The sequence below is a fragment of the Gallus gallus genome, chromosome 4, assembly GCF_016699485.2.
Source record: "Gallus gallus isolate bGalGal1 chromosome 4, bGalGal1.mat.broiler.GRCg7b, whole genome shotgun sequence".
Lineage (NCBI taxonomy): Eukaryota > Metazoa > Chordata > Aves > Galliformes > Phasianidae > Gallus > Gallus gallus.
Genome location: NC_052535.1, coordinates 81,735,809 through 81,752,387, shown reverse-complemented (window position 1 = coordinate 81,752,387; position 16,579 = coordinate 81,735,809). Strand labels below are relative to the sequence as shown.

The window sequence follows — 16,579 nt, the reverse complement described above, 5'->3', positions numbered from 1 at the left end:
ACAAGAATGTTATTTCTGGCTTTGAAGCTCCAGAACTCCATTGACTGATGGTTTGAAGCTCTCTGACATTTCCAGGTCTGTGCCCATGTACCTGGGGCACTTTCTATATCGCGTTTTTCAAAATGCTCCCTGAAATGAAATTATCTTCTGTCTGCTGTGCTTTGGCTGGGCTGAGAATGGCTGTTTTGCTCCTGTCAGGACCATTCAAAAAACAACAACAACAAAAAAAGCCCTATCCCAGTTCTTTTCTGACGTGCTCTGAAGGAAGGAATTTGCAAAGGTAGCATGTGAAGTGGTTTATTTCAGTAAAATATATTCTTTGCTTGAAGGGCCTCATAACTGGGACAGGAAAGCAGACTTTGAGTTGTCTTCCTTACCACCCCCGTAATATCTTACTGTAAAGTGTATGGAGAGGTGAGAGAGTACAGAATTACTATTTCTCATGGAAGCAGGTAAAACAACAGCTTTACTGATTTCCAGGTATAGGCTTGAGGCACATCAGTAAATCCTTTTCCCAATTCCTCAGCATGTGGAAGACCTGATAAGGGTGTTTACCTGTGTTCCAGTTGTATAAGCAGAAGTAATAAGATAGAAAGCACTGTGCTCTTATTTTATAGTTACTGAGGCATGCTGAAAGAATTAATTTAGGCTTTATGTCTAACTTAATATTCCTTCATAATGAAATAAGTAGGGAAAACTGTACTCTTGAAAGCATCTTATTGAGTTTTTCAGCCCTGTAGGTACGTTCTCTTCATTTTGCAAATACGGAAACTGAATTAACTATGTTTGGCACTTATTGTCTGGTGAGGGTATGGCAGAGGCTTAATGACAATTTAGACGTGCCTGGTAAATAGTGCCACATCTAAACAAATCATAACCAAGCACATAAACCAGACCTGACATTCCCTATTGTGTTTCCAAATGTGTTGTCTAGTTTAGGTGCATATACTTCCCAGTGTGAATGTTGTTTGCTTGTTGGTATTCTCTAAGAGGATTATTCATATGATTTATTAAAACAATCGATTTAAAAAGCCTGTAACTTTCCAATGATGACTTATAATGTATCTGTAGCAACTACAATACTTCTTTATGTGAAGAAGGAAAGCTGTGAGGATTACTTACCTGCTTTTAATGACTTTGTAAATAATCAAATGCCAGCTATGCACACAAGTGTTAAAGGTGGCTCATAGTAAGTCACTTCTGTACGTCTCTACTACTAGACTTGGTGATAACACAAAGAGCCCTGTGGTGCTTTATGGATGGAAGATTGAGGAGTCAGGAGCCATAGTGGGAGTTCTCTTTTCCCTCCTTCCAGCTGACCTGCTTGTGCTGAGGTCTGGCCTGCCTGCAGTGGGATTTGCCTCCAGGTGAAAGCTGAGTTTGAAGTGTTCTGGGATTCCCTGTCCCACTTTCTTGGGATAAGAGACCTTCTATGCTAATCCAGCTCCTGGTCCTCTTCTGCATATCTTGCTTTTTTGTGGGAAATCTGTGTGAGAGAAAGAAAAAGAGAGAAGTACTTCCAAAGATGAATCCTGTGGTGGAAGAGCACAAGGGAGTCAACTGAAAACAAAACCAAACAAACAAAAAAACAATACAAGAGATTATAAAGCAAAGCTGAAGTTGATCTTAGGAGCACTGTCCTGCAGGAACTGAGATATACGAAACAGTGAAGTGATAGTGATGTATGAGTTGTGAGATAGTGAAACACCTTTTCAGTTTCATTATCTCCTTTGTCTGTTTTTTTTTTTGGCACACAGATTTTTGTGCTCTAAATAAATAATGTATGGTGATATACATTTTAGTTCTGTGTTAGAGCAGAGGAATTAACACATTGCTTTTTTCCTAGCAGAAATGTTTTTGAAATTTGTTCATTTGAAAAGACATTAAAGAATTTATCCCGGAATCGTGGCCAAATAATAAATAGACACCGGGTTATTCTGAAAGAAACGTTCAGTGGAAAAAAAAGCATTTCTTATTTTATATTCACTTTTCTCTTTGCGTTGGTAGTTTTTATTTTTTCACAACTCTTTCAGTTGTTCCCAGGAAATCCTCTGAGTAGATCTTTAGCCCCACACCCACTTCAGCATCCCTCATGCGGTGTAATGGTTTGAAAGAAATCCATATTATAAGCAGTTGAAGAGCCTTCCTTTTCATTGCCTGAAGTCCTCATCTCCAAAGATGCCTCCAGAGGGTAGATCCGTAGTTCCTTTGAAGTCAATGGCAGCTTACTGCAAGGGGGGATCCATGCCAAGAGTACATTTCAGATACACCTGATCTATTTGCATCCACTTGAAAATACATTTCTAGCAGCCTGGTCAGAGCGGTATGCAAACGTGAGTTGAACCTGCTGTTGGGTATATAATATGCTGTGTGTCATGTTTAGTTAAAGCGGATTAAGATTGTACCTCAGTCAGAAGTGGCATTGCCTGCAAGCTCTTGGTTGTGTTGGTTCAAGCCTATGATGGCAGAATGGGTCAAGTGGTTTGTAGGTCAGCTGAAAGCTAATCTAGGATGTAGAGATTCTTATGGTGGATTCGTTTTGTTATCTTTTCCTTCAGAAGGAATGTTCTGAGCATTAGCAAGCTCCTGCTCATTGATAATCATTGGTGCAGCTCCAAGATGGAGGTAGCTGGAACCTTTCAGTAACTGTGTAATCGCAGTTCAAGCTGATCTTGAAAGATTCTCATTTCAGAACTGAAATGTATTGATTTAGCTGTGCATAAAAAGTAAGCAGTCCACTCAGATTCTGTGTTTGATCTGTCTAGGTTTAAAAAAAACAACCCTGAAATAATTTTGCAAGTGAAGTAATTCTTACTGTGCTTGCAGTAAAATACATTAATTCATATGGTATTGATGACACGCAGGCAGATGTCCTGTAATGTAGATACTTGAAACTTGGAATAAAATTCTAAGGAGAATACTTTGTTATCTGATTATCTGAAATCTACAGTTATTCAAGGAGTATGGGCAAGTGGGGAACAACGGCATGCTCATACCCAGGATTTCACTCTTCGAAGTCCATTCACCAGTAGCAAATGCAGATCTTAATGCGAGTGCTGTGAGTTTTTTGCAGTTGCTGTTATTCTCGTCTGTTCTTCCCTTATTTGCCTCTTACGTTCTATTGCACTCCCTTATTGCATTGTGTTTTAAATTGCTGTAAACTCATTGTGGCAGGAAACATGTCTTCCTGTGTTTGTACAGAATTATGCACAATGTCTGCCTTTTTGTCCTTTATTAAATGAACTGTGTGAAGAATGCATGTGGGCATATTGGAATCTAAATAATTACATTTACTAAATAAGCATAACATGAGAGGTCTCTTGATGCACGCTGCTGCTCGGGTTGTTTCACATGTGGCAATTGTAAATAGGGGATTCACAATCTGCTGAAAGGAGTTTTGATTCTTTTCCTTTTAATGCAGTCCTGAGATCAGTGCGTAGCGTTGTGATAAAGAACCCTTGGACAGACCACTCCGGATGAACATTTGGAGTTCTCTTACTGCTGTCATTGTTTGTTTTTTTCCCTAGCAAACTGTTCATTGAACTACTAGATGATCTTAAAGGTCCCTTCCAACCCAAACCATTCTATGCTAATTGTTGTTATAGAAATGTTATTATGTTGTTTGAATGCAGGGTTAAATGAATAAATTCTAGCTCAGCTTAGTTGCATTTGGTTGAGTTGGTACAAGACTTTAATAGGTGGTTGCTGAAGAAAGGTAGAAGCTGTTCAACATGTACGCACTGGCATTCTGAACATGCATGTGATTGCTGGGATTATATATAGGGCTTATGAGAAGAACCAGTTCAAGTGGTTGTAGCATTGGGAGCACCAAATGACGTTACATACAAACAAGCTGCAAAAATATGCATCTAGATATGTGTGATTGTAGCTGCTCACAGTGTTACTGCTCTGGCAATCAGTTGTGCAAGAGGACAGGAAGCTTACCTCTCTGGAGTCCAACTCAAGGCATTTGAATACAGATGTGTGAGGAATATTTAAAAAATGTTGTAACAATCTGTAGGTATCTTTTAGGTGTTTATGGGCTCATCTACTTATGTATTTTTCCTTCTGTTGGTGTTCAGAGGTGACTTAGCCTTCATAATGCTAAAGAGTTAGGGGCCTCCCTTGCCCTGAAACCTGAGTTTTTAGCTGGGTGATTCAAGTACACTTGCTGAGATAAGAGCCAGCCAGATACATGTGTTGTGCTTCTGCAGAAAACCTTTTTTTTTTTCTTTCTTAGTAGAAGATGCTGCTCTGATAAAGCAGGTTGTTAAGCAGTGGACTGGCTTGTATTTGCTGAGTCCTCAGTTCCTTGACCAAGGACCTACTCCATGGAGAAGGCTATGGGTACCCTGCAAAGCGGTGCTGTATGAGCTGCCTCTGGAGCTGTAAGCATTTCAGTGAAGTGATGTTGTGTGTGAACTTGCCTCCTAGCCTGAGTCAGCAGCAGTCTTTTATGCTTTCAGTGTTTACCATTCTGATCTGAGGACCTGAGATGTTAGTTCTGTGGTGTTCTGTGCCTTCCAGGTAAATTTCGCACAGCAAAGGCATGCCATCCAGTGGATTAATTAGCATGCAGTGTTTACAAACAACTTGGTAGCAAAGCACCCTCACTGAGCTTGAGTGTTTTGATTCTTTAGTGAAAGGCTTCAATCCTTTGCATAAACAGTTTGGAGGAAGATGCAGCTGTGGGTAGGAGCGGATTTGAGTTCACAGCAGTTTAAAGTCTTGTAGGAAACTTGCCTGCAACTTGCAGCGGGACAGGCTTACTGTAAGGGCCAGTATGTACCTGGGTTATTCTCACGCATCTTGCTGTAACTGATGTAGAGCTTCCACGTGAGGTGGTTTTTTTTGGGCATTTTCCATTGAACTGCTTAAATGATTTATAGAGCTAAGGGCTCACTGTGGATCCTCGGTGCAGTTACGTGCTCTCAGAGTTCATCTGGGTGTGACCCAGCAGGAATTTCTTAGCCAGTATCTGACAATCTGGTTTGTGGAATGAGTTTTGCAAGAATGGTGTTGTAGCAATCACACCCCCGGTGCCGCATAGCTGTGTGCTTCTCAACCACAGCGATGCTTTGCTTGTCCTTTGCAGGCTGGGAAGCCGAAGCTGGGTGACTGCAGCCATTGAACCACTGTACCATTGAACAGCTCAATGGTACAATGTCAGTGGCAATGAGCTAGCTGCTGAGTCTCAGCACATAGTCTGTGTACTTTGATTAGTCAAAGATAGGACAGTTCTTCTCGTAATCTTTGTTCTGTAGGACAAAATCCAAGTTTTCTATCTCTGTCTCAAGGAAGACTGACTAACGATGTTCAGTGAGCATTGTGCTCAGTGAAATGGAAGCCTCAGTGCAAATCTTGTCTGTAAAGAAGATCACTGTGGCAAGTCCATCCAATGACTTGAAGAACATTCTTAATTGTCTAAATGTATTTCCACACCAGATTGCTTTGTTTTGCTGCAGCAGGTGGTTCTTTTTGCAATTATTTTTGTTTTTACTGCTCAATAAGCCAACCACCTCATGTGTTTTTCAACTGTTGCTTTGAAGACTTAGGAAAAAAAAAAGCTGAAAAATGAAAGCAAATTAATTTTCATATAGCTAACTGAATTTGTAATGTATTTTTTTAAGAGGCAAAAACGTGTGGAGAGTTAAATGCTGAAATTCTAGCTCTAACAAGTAAGGAGTGTAGGAGAAAACAAGTTACTACTTATGTACATGAAAATGCAAATGTAATGTTTCCTCATTGTGCTGCTGTGTTGCTGCATTCACCCTTCTTTTTATAAAAGATGAGTCGCTGTAATTGCTGGCCAGAACGATGTGCAACTTGCATCTGAAAGAGTGGTAATTCATCTGAAAGGTGGGTCAACCATAAAGGCTGATCTAATGGCTTTCTTGCTGCTGTGCTGGGAAGTGAGCAGTTGGTCTTTCTTCCCGAGTGAGGTCCCGAGTAGAAGCTCTGAAATCAATGTGAAGACACTCTCTAAAAACCACAACGGTTATTTGATTTGACACCTGTTTTAAACTGCCTCTGAAATGGGAAAAGGGTTTTGCTCTTTTTTCTTGCCTTTTTTTTTTTTCTTTTTTTCAATTAGGGAATAATATGACAACTAAATTGACTTACTCCATAGCATTTACCAGAAGTGGCCATCTTTTGATAAGTGATGCAGTGCATGCATCTATGCATCTACTTTATGTTACTGACTTTTCTTTCTTTTTTCCTTTAAATCTTAAGAGCAGTCAGTTCAGAGCAAAGCGGAAGTGTGTTTATTTATTTGGTACTCATAAGCATTTGATTCTGATGTATCATTAATAAAGTACTCTTTATTGAATCATAGAATGGTTTGGGTTGGAAGGGACCTTTAAGTATATCTAGTTCCAAGCCCCGCTATAGGCAGGGACACCTCCCTCTAGTCCGGGTTGCTCACAGCCCTGTCCAGCCTGGCCTTGAATGCTCCAAAGAGGGGGCATCCACAGCCTCTCTGGGCAGCCTGTTGCAGTGTGTCACCACCCTCATAGTAAAGAATTTCATCTTTATATATAGTGTAAATCTACCCTCTTCCAGTTTAAAGCTATTTCCCCTCATCCTGTCGCTACATGCCCTTATAAAGAGTCCCTACCCATTGAATTCTAGAAGATAGTAAAAACTGTATTAGAGCATATGGTGTCTTGCAGAACAAAGTTCATGAAGGTCATGCAGTGACCAGCTTGCTAAATATTTCTGGTGAAATGTAGCAATCTTTCTTGTGTTGGATTTGAAGTGTAATGCACAAATTCTACTTTTAGTACTATTTTTCATTAGTCGTCCTTCAAAAAATGAGTTACATGTATATCTCAGTTTGGTTTTGACTAAGCATGCATCACAGTTTGGTTTTACTTTTTTCCGAATGGTATGAATTTAGGTCAGTTTATCTTTCTTGGTTCTATACCCATCATTCTGTGTCATGCACAAATGAGTCGTCTTTAGCACAATCTGGGCATTGTTAGAGTAATTTGGGCTTGGTTTGTGGTGTGGTTAGAAATCAGGTGAATGCTTCTGAACAATGTTTTTTCATGATCCTGTATTGATCTATAGCCTGTCCTTTTCTATTCAGTGTATGTGTACAGGCTGTCCGTGTGTAGTATTCCTTGATTTTTGTCTGTGTTCAGTTCTGTTAGTAGTGCACCTTTGCTCTGAGTTGTTTTTTCCCAAGCATATATTAAATTCTTTTTCTTGACCATAAAAAATACTTTGTTAAAATGATAGGTGTTTGTTTTAATGATGCTGGTAATGTCACAACTTCATCTTTCGTTCTGATGCTGCATAAATACACATTGATGTATCTGTATTCCAAAGTATTTCAGAAGGTGAACGACTTGCAAAGCAACGTTAGGAAATGAGATTGCGGAAACATTAGGAAATGAGCGGTTTTTAGGCAGTAAGTATCAGTTCAAAGAATCTCTACAAGCCATCTTTTAAGGTTTTCTGTTTCTCATTTCTTATCTGTTGATTTTGGAATTGAGGGTGTCGTATTGCAGCAGCAACAAAACGATCGGTGGGCTCAGCAAAGATCAAGTATGTTTGCTGTGAACTAAGGTACAGTGAACTGCAACTTTCTGAACTGCTCTGACAGCACTGGTGGAACTAAGATGTAAATTAGAGGGCTCTTTTATATCTGTTTTATTATTCTGAGGGTATTAGCTTCTTTCTCTCTAACAATTTAATTCTGAAAGACTTAACGGTACTGTTTGCTGCTTGGTTTCTATTCAGGTTACATAGGGTAACTCCCTTCCTCTCTCTCCCATTGTGGTTAACAATATGTATTGCTTTGGTGCAGTTAGAAAGTAAGTCTCGGTGCTTTTGCTGTTATTCTGTCATGTGGAAATGCATCTGCCCATATCGTTTAACAAAATCTCTTATAATATTCTGCAGCACAAAAATTAGTCTTCCGTTGAAATGTTTTGCAATGAGAAATTTTTCTGTTCCTGTGTGTGTGTGCGTGTGTGTTTGTCTCTGCTGTTTTGAGAAGTGTGCTTATCTTCTGCAAATGCATTTGACCTTTTCAGGTCAGAGTGATGTGTAAAATTTCAATTTGAACATAGAAAATGGTTCTCCAAAATACATTAGCTCCCTAATGTGAAAAATGCTACAGGTTTTTTAGATCAGTTTCATACTGGTCCTGAAACCTCAAATATTCAAAAGGTCTGGATATGCCAACAGTGAAGTTTTGTCTGCTGTCATGTCTTCATTCATTTATCACTCATGATCTATTATTATTACCATCGCTGTCCTTAAAAAGGAAGTGCAACATCTTTATCTAAAAATGTATTTTCAAAGCATATATATTTTATTCCGTGACTGTTTCTGTTCTTCACCAGGGTTGGGGCATAACTCCCACCTTTTTTTTCTTTCAGACTTTACTGATGTTTGTCATTCTCAAAATTTGTAGATGCTCACTTTTCCTTTGCAGAGTTTCTTTATGTGCACAGTTAGAATGCAAAATCTTTCTGTTGGGGGAAAAAAAAATACTGCATTTTTAGTGTTTAGATGAAAGTTCCTCTATGTCAAGTTTGTTATTGGTTTGGATACCCTTGTAGATGGGTTTCTTTTTAGACATGAAAACAGTTGAACAGATTGGAGCAGAAATGACCTGATTTTATGCTCTCTAGAATCAAAACATACTCTGGCGTTTTGTTTTACATTGCTTTTATGTTTTTTTTCTTCTAGGCAAACGGAGTGGACGTAGTAAAAAATGGAGGGAGATGCTGAAGTTGCCGCCTGTTAGTCAGTGTGAAGGTATTAGATGCTCAATTGGTGAGTGTCCTGTAGAGCAGCGTGAGAAGGAAAGAGTAGGAGCATGCTGCTGTTAAATGGGAAACTTCTGTCTTGCTCTGAATGTAGATTAGAAAACGAACAATACCAAAACAAACAAACAAAAAAAACCCACCACAGTTGTAAATGGGCATTTATGAAAAGATAAAAGCTGTATCATAGCTCTGTATTTCTTCAAGGAAACTGTTCATAGAAGATAAATCCACAAAACCATGAACTAAAAAAGGAAATCTTATTGTAATCTGAATTACGTGGAAATAGATCTCCTTGTTATTGTCTTAGTCTTTTAGTAATTTTCTAATCTGTTCTGTTTTTATTCTGTATTCCTTCTTTGCAACGGTCCTGTTTGCTTTGGCATTGCTGTTTCATAGCATTTTCTATTTCTAACCTCGTCCTGAATGAAACTTCAATGAAGCATTCAATTTTTGTTATTTATAAATGAGAATAGTCTATAATAGACAAATGTGCCTGGAAGAATGTTTAAATATTTGGGGGATAATTGCAACTCTTTTGGTTGCTGTCATTGTTATGGGAGTAAGATCTTGCTATGGGTAAAGATAAACAGATTTATTTCTCATCTCTTTCTCAGAAAAAGATTATAACCAGCTTTGTGACAAACAGCCGATAGGAAGACTTCTCTTCAGGCAGTTTTGTGATTCCAGACCAGACTTGAAAAGATGCATTGAATTTCTGGATGCAGTGGTAAGCAGTGAGAACTTAGACATAGATATAAATAAAAAAGTTTGGTGGTTGGTTTTGGGATTTTTTGGACATAAAGTTTGGATTTTTGTATGAGTTTTGGCTGAGATAGAATTGATTTATTTTTGTAGTATCTCTGTTTTGGATTTGTCACCAAAACACTGTTGCTAAGACACACATCAGTATTATCTATCTGATGCTTATACGGCATCAATGTCTTCTGTTTGTCAGTGTGCACCACCAGAAAGTAGTCTGGTGAAGGGAGAGACAGCTGAGAAAAGCGACCCAGCAGAAAGGAAATTGTTCGCTTTGGCATGGTCAGTTTTGGCATGGTCAGAAGTATAGGCTTGATGGGACCATGCTGTTGTCTTCTTGAACCTAAAAGGATGTGTTTACAGTAAGTGTAACCTATGTTACGCAGACTTGAAAATATTGCTACTGCCATGGAAGCCCAAGGCTGGTCAGATACTGCTAATTGTAATAAATAAATAAATATGTGTGGAGATGGGTATCTAGGGAACTGTGGAAGGAGGGAAATCAAATTCTAGAAGGCAAGGGAAAAGGAAGTGTTTTGGCTTGATATGTCTGCACCTTGGTATCTAATTCTAAAGAATGAGGGTAAAGAGGAAGTGTGCCTACAACCATGTTTGGTAAAAAACAAAACAAAGAAATCCTTAAAACTATATCCACATGGGGAGGGAGAAAGCAATGAGAAGAGTATGAAGGTATACAACTGTCCTTAGGAGAAGAGTGTGTAATAGATCAGAGCATTTATTCTGTTCTTCTCCCTCATAGTTAATCCAAGGCCTGTGAAATACAATATGGAATTGAGATTGCTGTCAAAATAACTTTCTTACTCAGTTTTGTTCTAATTTATGTTCAGGGATCAAATGACTGAAGAAGACAGAAGTAGGGGTAGTACTGCTGCTTACTTACATAACAATTTACACTCTTAGAATGTGAGATGATCCTGAAAGACACGGGGTATAAGGAAGCACATGAGATTATTGCCGTGTCCTCACTTCTCCATATCTCCCTTTTTCCTTCACGGCAGTGTAAGCTTAGACACTTGGTCAGTTTAAAATTTTGGTATAAAATGAGAAGTAGAATTGTCTTCTATTTGTGGTCATTTGGTATCCATTTTCATTTTTGGAATCCCAAACAATATTTTTTACTTTATTGGGATAAATATCTTATTTTCATTCTGCATGATGATTGACAGAGGACTGTTTTCCTCTGGTCAGTGAATCTTTATGCAATTAGGCTTACATTCTAGGTACATTTCACCATAATTTTGTGGCTCACAGCAGCAGTTTCTAGCACCAAATTTCAGAGACCAATTTGTCTGTGGTGTACATAGGATGAATTAAATGGAAGTCCAAAACAGTGGTGCTAGATATTGTTAGGTGTACATAAACAGGAGCCTCTGATGGGCCGCACACAGTGGGGAGAGCGTTGACAAATGTGGATGTAATATTATCATTACAACTTCTGTATGTGCTTTTCATCCCTAGAAGTTGCTTATGTAAGGTGAAATAGAGTCTTAAAAGGGGAAAAAAAAAAAATGTCTGTAAGGCATGATTGCCTTTGCTTAGCAGATGCCATTTTTTCAGGTGAAATTGTTTCAAAGAAGTAACTGCGTTTTACACTAATTTAATACTTGGAGTAGTTTTAATGTGCCTGTGGGTTGTAATGCTTTTGTGAATTTAACAAAGTCTGTCATGGCTGAGATAATCTGATGTAAGGGATGACTTTGTGATTTGCTTTTCCCTTTTCGAACTTCCATTTGACAAATCATAGTGAAGAACACAAGTTGGGGAATGACTGAAAAGAGAAGTCTCAGAAGAGCTAAGATAAGCTCTAATCTCTGAGTCTCATGATCTGAAAGCTAGCCTGCTCTCTCGGTCAAGAAAGTGAGACGTAGTGCCTGCTACCTCTTACAGATGATCCCTGAAATAGCCTGATTTTATTTTCTGGATTTTTAACCTCCATTTATTTATTTTGAAGGGTAATGCTACAGCTGTGGAGACTTTTTATCTCAGGTTGTGCCACTTGTGGGGTTTTTTTTTGTGAGTCATTTTTGTTGTTATACTTTTTTGCTGTTCTTAAATTTTAGACTTAATACTTCTGAGAACAAAATTTCTGACTTAAATGCCCACAGACAGTTTTGTGTCTGGCATATTAATTTAAAGAATTTTCCAATTCTTTTATATGGAGCCATATGATTTCGTGATTATTTTAGGAGGCCAAAGTGACAAAATCAAAGTGGTACTTTGTCTGCATGCTTTGAGTACTAAAATTGGTAAGCTCTAACTCTTGGGAAGGTGTGACCTTGTCTGGAGTAAGCTTGTGGCTTCACAGAAAGAAGGGTTGTGAAATTGTTGAATAAAACTAACAAATTCAAAGGAAGAATTAGCTATCCAGTCATCTAGTGACTCATTTCACTAGCTGGGGACAAGGTTACTCAAGGATGATAAGAATGGAATAGCAACTCAAAACTTCCCTCTCAAGCTGTGTGAGTAACAGAGGTTAGCTGACAAGTCTCTTAAACTTCCTTTCAAATTACAATATCTGTTTAAAACAGTATTTCAACAGTATTAGCATAACTGAAAATGTTAAAAGTGGTAAGTGCTGTGGTTGAGTAACAGGTCAGAAAAGTTAAGCTTGTTTGGTAGTTGAGGAAGAATTCCTTACCGTTAGACTGAATGTTGTGGAATTCAAGTAGCAAAACTGTAGGCTTGCAGTTGTTTTGGATTCAAATGTTGTGTTGAATTGGCTGATACCATAATGTCTCATCAGAAGCTGATGCTGATGGCTTTATAGTGAGTCAATGTGGGTTAGCTGATTGATTGCAGAAATGGATTTGAAGGATTCTGTTATCTCCAATATGGTGGTTTTTTTGTTCTTGAACTGTCATTTTTACTTTATGGATGCTTTAAAAAGGTATACAACTTCTTTTTCACTGGTTAGGTCAATCACTTGGAACTTACTCTGAGGCTTTTAATGATTGTTGATTTTTAGTGAGTGTCCTAATAAACTGTGGTTATGTGTTACACAGTCCTCCATTCTGGATGCCTGCTGTATTTTCTTTGCTCTTATGTGCATGCTTTCACATTTAGGGATCTGAAGTAAGCTTTGAGTTGGCTCAGCCTCCCAAGCTAACACAGGTTGCTGTTTGAGACTGTTATGTTTCAATTAATCTTTCCCAAGATTTTGTGTTATCTTTAAATGTTGTAACTTCTGATGTCTGCTTCTAGATTATTTCTTAAAATTATTAATAGTAGCCAGTCCGTGTAGATTTTCAGTACTACTATGTTTCATATTTTCTTTCCAGAAGTAGTTACCTGTGGAATAAATTTAATAGGATCCTTTGTTTCCCATTATACTGGTAGCTTTTCTTATTCATGTTAAAATTTACCTAGCATAATGTAAAAGACACTGAACGTAATGTTATTCTATTCCCACAGGCAGAATATGAGGTATCTTCAGATGAAAAGCGTATAGACTGCGGCCTGAAAGTCTTAGAGACCTACTTCACTAATGGGGTAAGTATATTGCAAAATACTGTATCAGATATGTTGTGAATGTGCTGTGAACTTTGACAAACTAGACACCTGAGTAGTTGCTTTGTTTGTTAGTGAATGGACACTTAATTTTCATTAGTCTGACTTTTGGCTTTCTGAAATTGTGAAACTTACCAGCTTGAGTTGAAAGCTTGACCGGTCCCTGCTTTTACAATTATAGCCATTATGACGTACTCCAATATTTTCAAATTAAAACACTGCTGTCAAGTAAATATGTATGTTTTTTAAACATACAACAGCCTTGTTCAGCATCTGAGAAAGGCTTATTAACAGCCTAGCTGGAGGTTTTCTTTCATCTAATGTTGTGAGAATTAGGAATTTTTGAAATTCTTAGCATTTTCATTTTATTTTCAGTGGTGTTTGTTGAATTAGTGCAAATTTGCAGAATTGCTACAGGTCCTCACAAAGTCAGATGATGTGTCTTTTTTTTTTTTTCTAGAACATTTTGTTTCTGTCTTCCTGCATGGAGATCATTCAGTTCTAATTTTTAGCACATATTAAATCAGATTTTTTTTAAGGGTCTGTTCTCTGGTGTATGATGGAGGCTTTTCTGTTGATACATAATTGCACGTTTGCTTTCTATATTAATTTCTTCTGCTGCTTCTCTTACTTTGGACCTCTTGAAAAGGCCTTGCCCCACATTTATACCTTCTTTGCTGCTTTAAAAGCAGATTCCAAGTTTACCACATCCCCTCAAATAGTTTCTTTGGGACTACCATAATTCACATGCTGTTTTAGTGAAAAACATTTTGGGCTGGTTTGAAATCATGTCCCAGACTGAGTGTTTCTTTTTTCTCTCCTTTCCATCTTTCCAAAGCAAATAGATAACATACTTTTGCGGTGGTAGACCTATCAAAAGAAAAAGAAAGTTGTTGCATTATAGCCAAAGTTGTTTCTCATGTTATTGAAACAGAAATGCATTGAATGTTATTGCAGTTCTTAAGTGGAGAACAAAAAAAGAGTTGACATTCTTAGTTTCCTTGTTAGCCAAAACATTCCTTTTCTTTTCCCGGAGCAGAATTTTTACTCATTCTAATAATTACAATATTGCTTTTATTGTTGCCTTTTTTATTTATTGTTTTTTTTAAATTATGTTAAGTCTGCAGCACACTTGCCAGAAATACCTCAGGAAACAGTAAATGAATGTAAAGCAAGACTGGAAGAGAATCCTTCTAAAGATCTTTTTGTGGATTGTACTAGGTAGGTTAAAATGCATAGTTCTGTGTTTTAGTATCACAGGGTAAATTTGTGTTCCTGAGACAGATGAAAGGTGAAATTATTACTTCCAGAAGTGTGTCTCTGACACGAGTGTAGGTGAGGAATTTGAAACAGATTCATTAAAAGGACTGAGTTTCCTTTGTAAATTATTCATATTCTTGATTTTTTTTTTTGAAGAGCTTTTTTCTTAACACTAGATGTTCAAGAGACTTAAGCAAAAATAATGTCGTTTTGTCTGTTAACAAGTAAGTGTTATTTAAGTTAGAATGGTATTTCATCATTATATCTTTTACTTTTGAGTGTGCTATCTTCCATGATGAAAGCACTTATAAAGAATAAAGTTGTAAATTGGCGCATGAAAGGTTTGTGTACAGTGTTAGACAGTTCATGGTTCTGTAAAACAGGTTAATTATTCTTCCACTAATATGGTTGATTAGAGGATTGAGTATGATAGTTATCACACACAGGCTTTGTTCTGAAATTATGCAGCAACATTTCACACAGCTGCAGTAGTGAAGGCTTTTCTTGGAGGAACGATACCTGTTTAGCAGTGTTGCATGTCTTCTGAAAGCCTTCATGTTTCTAATATTACTGGTTTTTCAGGGCATGCTTGATCACGTCTGAAGGCTTACAACATGTTTTGTCACTGCTTGGGTCATCACCGTGGCAACAAAAATAAGTGTACTTTATAACCACCTGAGATTAGAAGATTGAAAGGGATGTGTCAGAACACCTACTAAGACATGTCTCAAATGGAAGATCTGTCTTTCCCTTTTCACTGTCCAATAAATGTCTGCGTTTGGTTTGAATGACTTGTTCCTAATTACCATGGTGTGCTTAGTTTAAGAGGGGAGCAATTCAGGTTTGCATGTGTTATTTAGTATTCCAATTTCAGACCATAGAGTGAAACTTCACTTATCCAATTTGAAAGGATGTTTAAATTCTGTAGATCCTTTCCTGTAAATACCTGTCAGAGGTCATATTTCTGGGGTCATAGCTGCATTGTATAGCTACTGGTTGGCTGATGTTTAGGTGGACTTGAAGACAGTTAATGTGAATACAATGGTTAAACTTCCTGATGACTGTATGTAACAGCTGTGTTGGCATTTACTGGTGGTCTGGCAAGGAATAGTTTTCTATGGTTGCAGCTCACTTTGAGACATCTAGGTTAAAACCATTAGTAAGCGCAGTGGCAGTCTTTCTGCCTACTGTTACATTGATCATCAGTTTTTCAGTGCAAGTCTGACTTTATTTTCCTGTTGCTAGAATTGTCCATGAATACCTAAGCAGGAGGCCTTTTGAAGCTTACCAAGAGAGTGTGTATTTTTCCCGGTTCTTACAGTGGAAATGGCTGGAGAAGTAAGTGTATTTTTAAATAATTTTTACGTTATAATTCTGTTTGGCTTTCTGAACTGTTCTGCTTGTTACACAATGCCTGTTAGAAAAATGATGATCTGAAAGATAAGGTTCAAGGATGACTGTGATGGGACAATGGAAGAGTCAGTGCTCTAACTGAATCTGTATCTGTTCAAGAGTCTTTATGCAGTGAATTTGTAAATGCAAATTTATTCTCAAGTGTATAGTGGGATACCAAGCTTGGAAACTCCTGTTAGCACTTAGTTCCATATTTGCTTTAATTAGTATTTACTTATAGAAAGGAGCCCATGTTTCCAGTCAGACTCACCCCTCTCATTTTGAATTCAATTTATTATAGTGCTATCTTCAGGAAGTCAAGGCAACTGTTGTTCAGCCAGATGTTAAAGAACAGAAAGGACAAATTGAAGACAGATGTTGGGGTGGAAAGGGGTTTGCAAATTCTTATAATTCTTGTTGCATTAATTCTTTCTTTCTTATCAGGCAACCAGTAACCAAACACACGTTTAGGCATTACCGAGTACTTGGCAAAGGTGGATTTGGAGAGGTGAGTACAGAGGTATTTTTCTGTGAGGTCATCCTTAAAGGTTAACACAGAGGAAAAGCAGGTTTTTTTAACTCTTGTCTCTAACAATCTAAATTTTGACATCAACTGGTGAACTGTCACTGATCCTAAACACTTTGTTTTAATGTACTTGTCTCAGTATTGTAGGTCATGCACAAAGCTGGAGGAAACCTCTCTGACTATTGCAATAATTCCTTATGTTAAAAATTTTTATTGGTGATGAGAGCATAGTTTTGTTCCTATTTAGTAATTAAGAGTTACATTCCTGAACTTGATGTGAAAATCTAGATTTGTTTCCTTCTGTTTAAAAGGTACTGTTTTTTTCTAA

General features: G+C 37.7%; 1 protein-coding gene across 2 annotated transcripts in view; it reads left to right on the top strand.

Annotated features, from left to right (window-relative positions):
• Positions 1–16,579, top strand: part of GRK4 (G protein-coupled receptor kinase 4) — a 34,499-nt gene that overhangs the window by 1,681 nt on the left and 16,239 nt on the right. For both annotated transcript variants that reach the window (XR_005859136.2, NM_001006459.2), the window contains exons 2-7: positions 8,707–8,793; positions 9,401–9,513; positions 12,978–13,055; positions 14,194–14,294; positions 15,579–15,671; positions 16,170–16,233. Coding sequence is in view for 1 of the 2 variants with exons in the window: in NM_001006459.2 (NP_001006459.1) it covers positions 8,707–8,793; positions 9,401–9,513; positions 12,978–13,055; positions 14,194–14,294; positions 15,579–15,671; positions 16,170–16,233 (536 nt within the window). In the remaining variant the exon portion in view is untranslated. The remainder of the gene's footprint in view (positions 1–8,706; positions 8,794–9,400; positions 9,514–12,977; positions 13,056–14,193; positions 14,295–15,578; positions 15,672–16,169; positions 16,234–16,579) is intronic.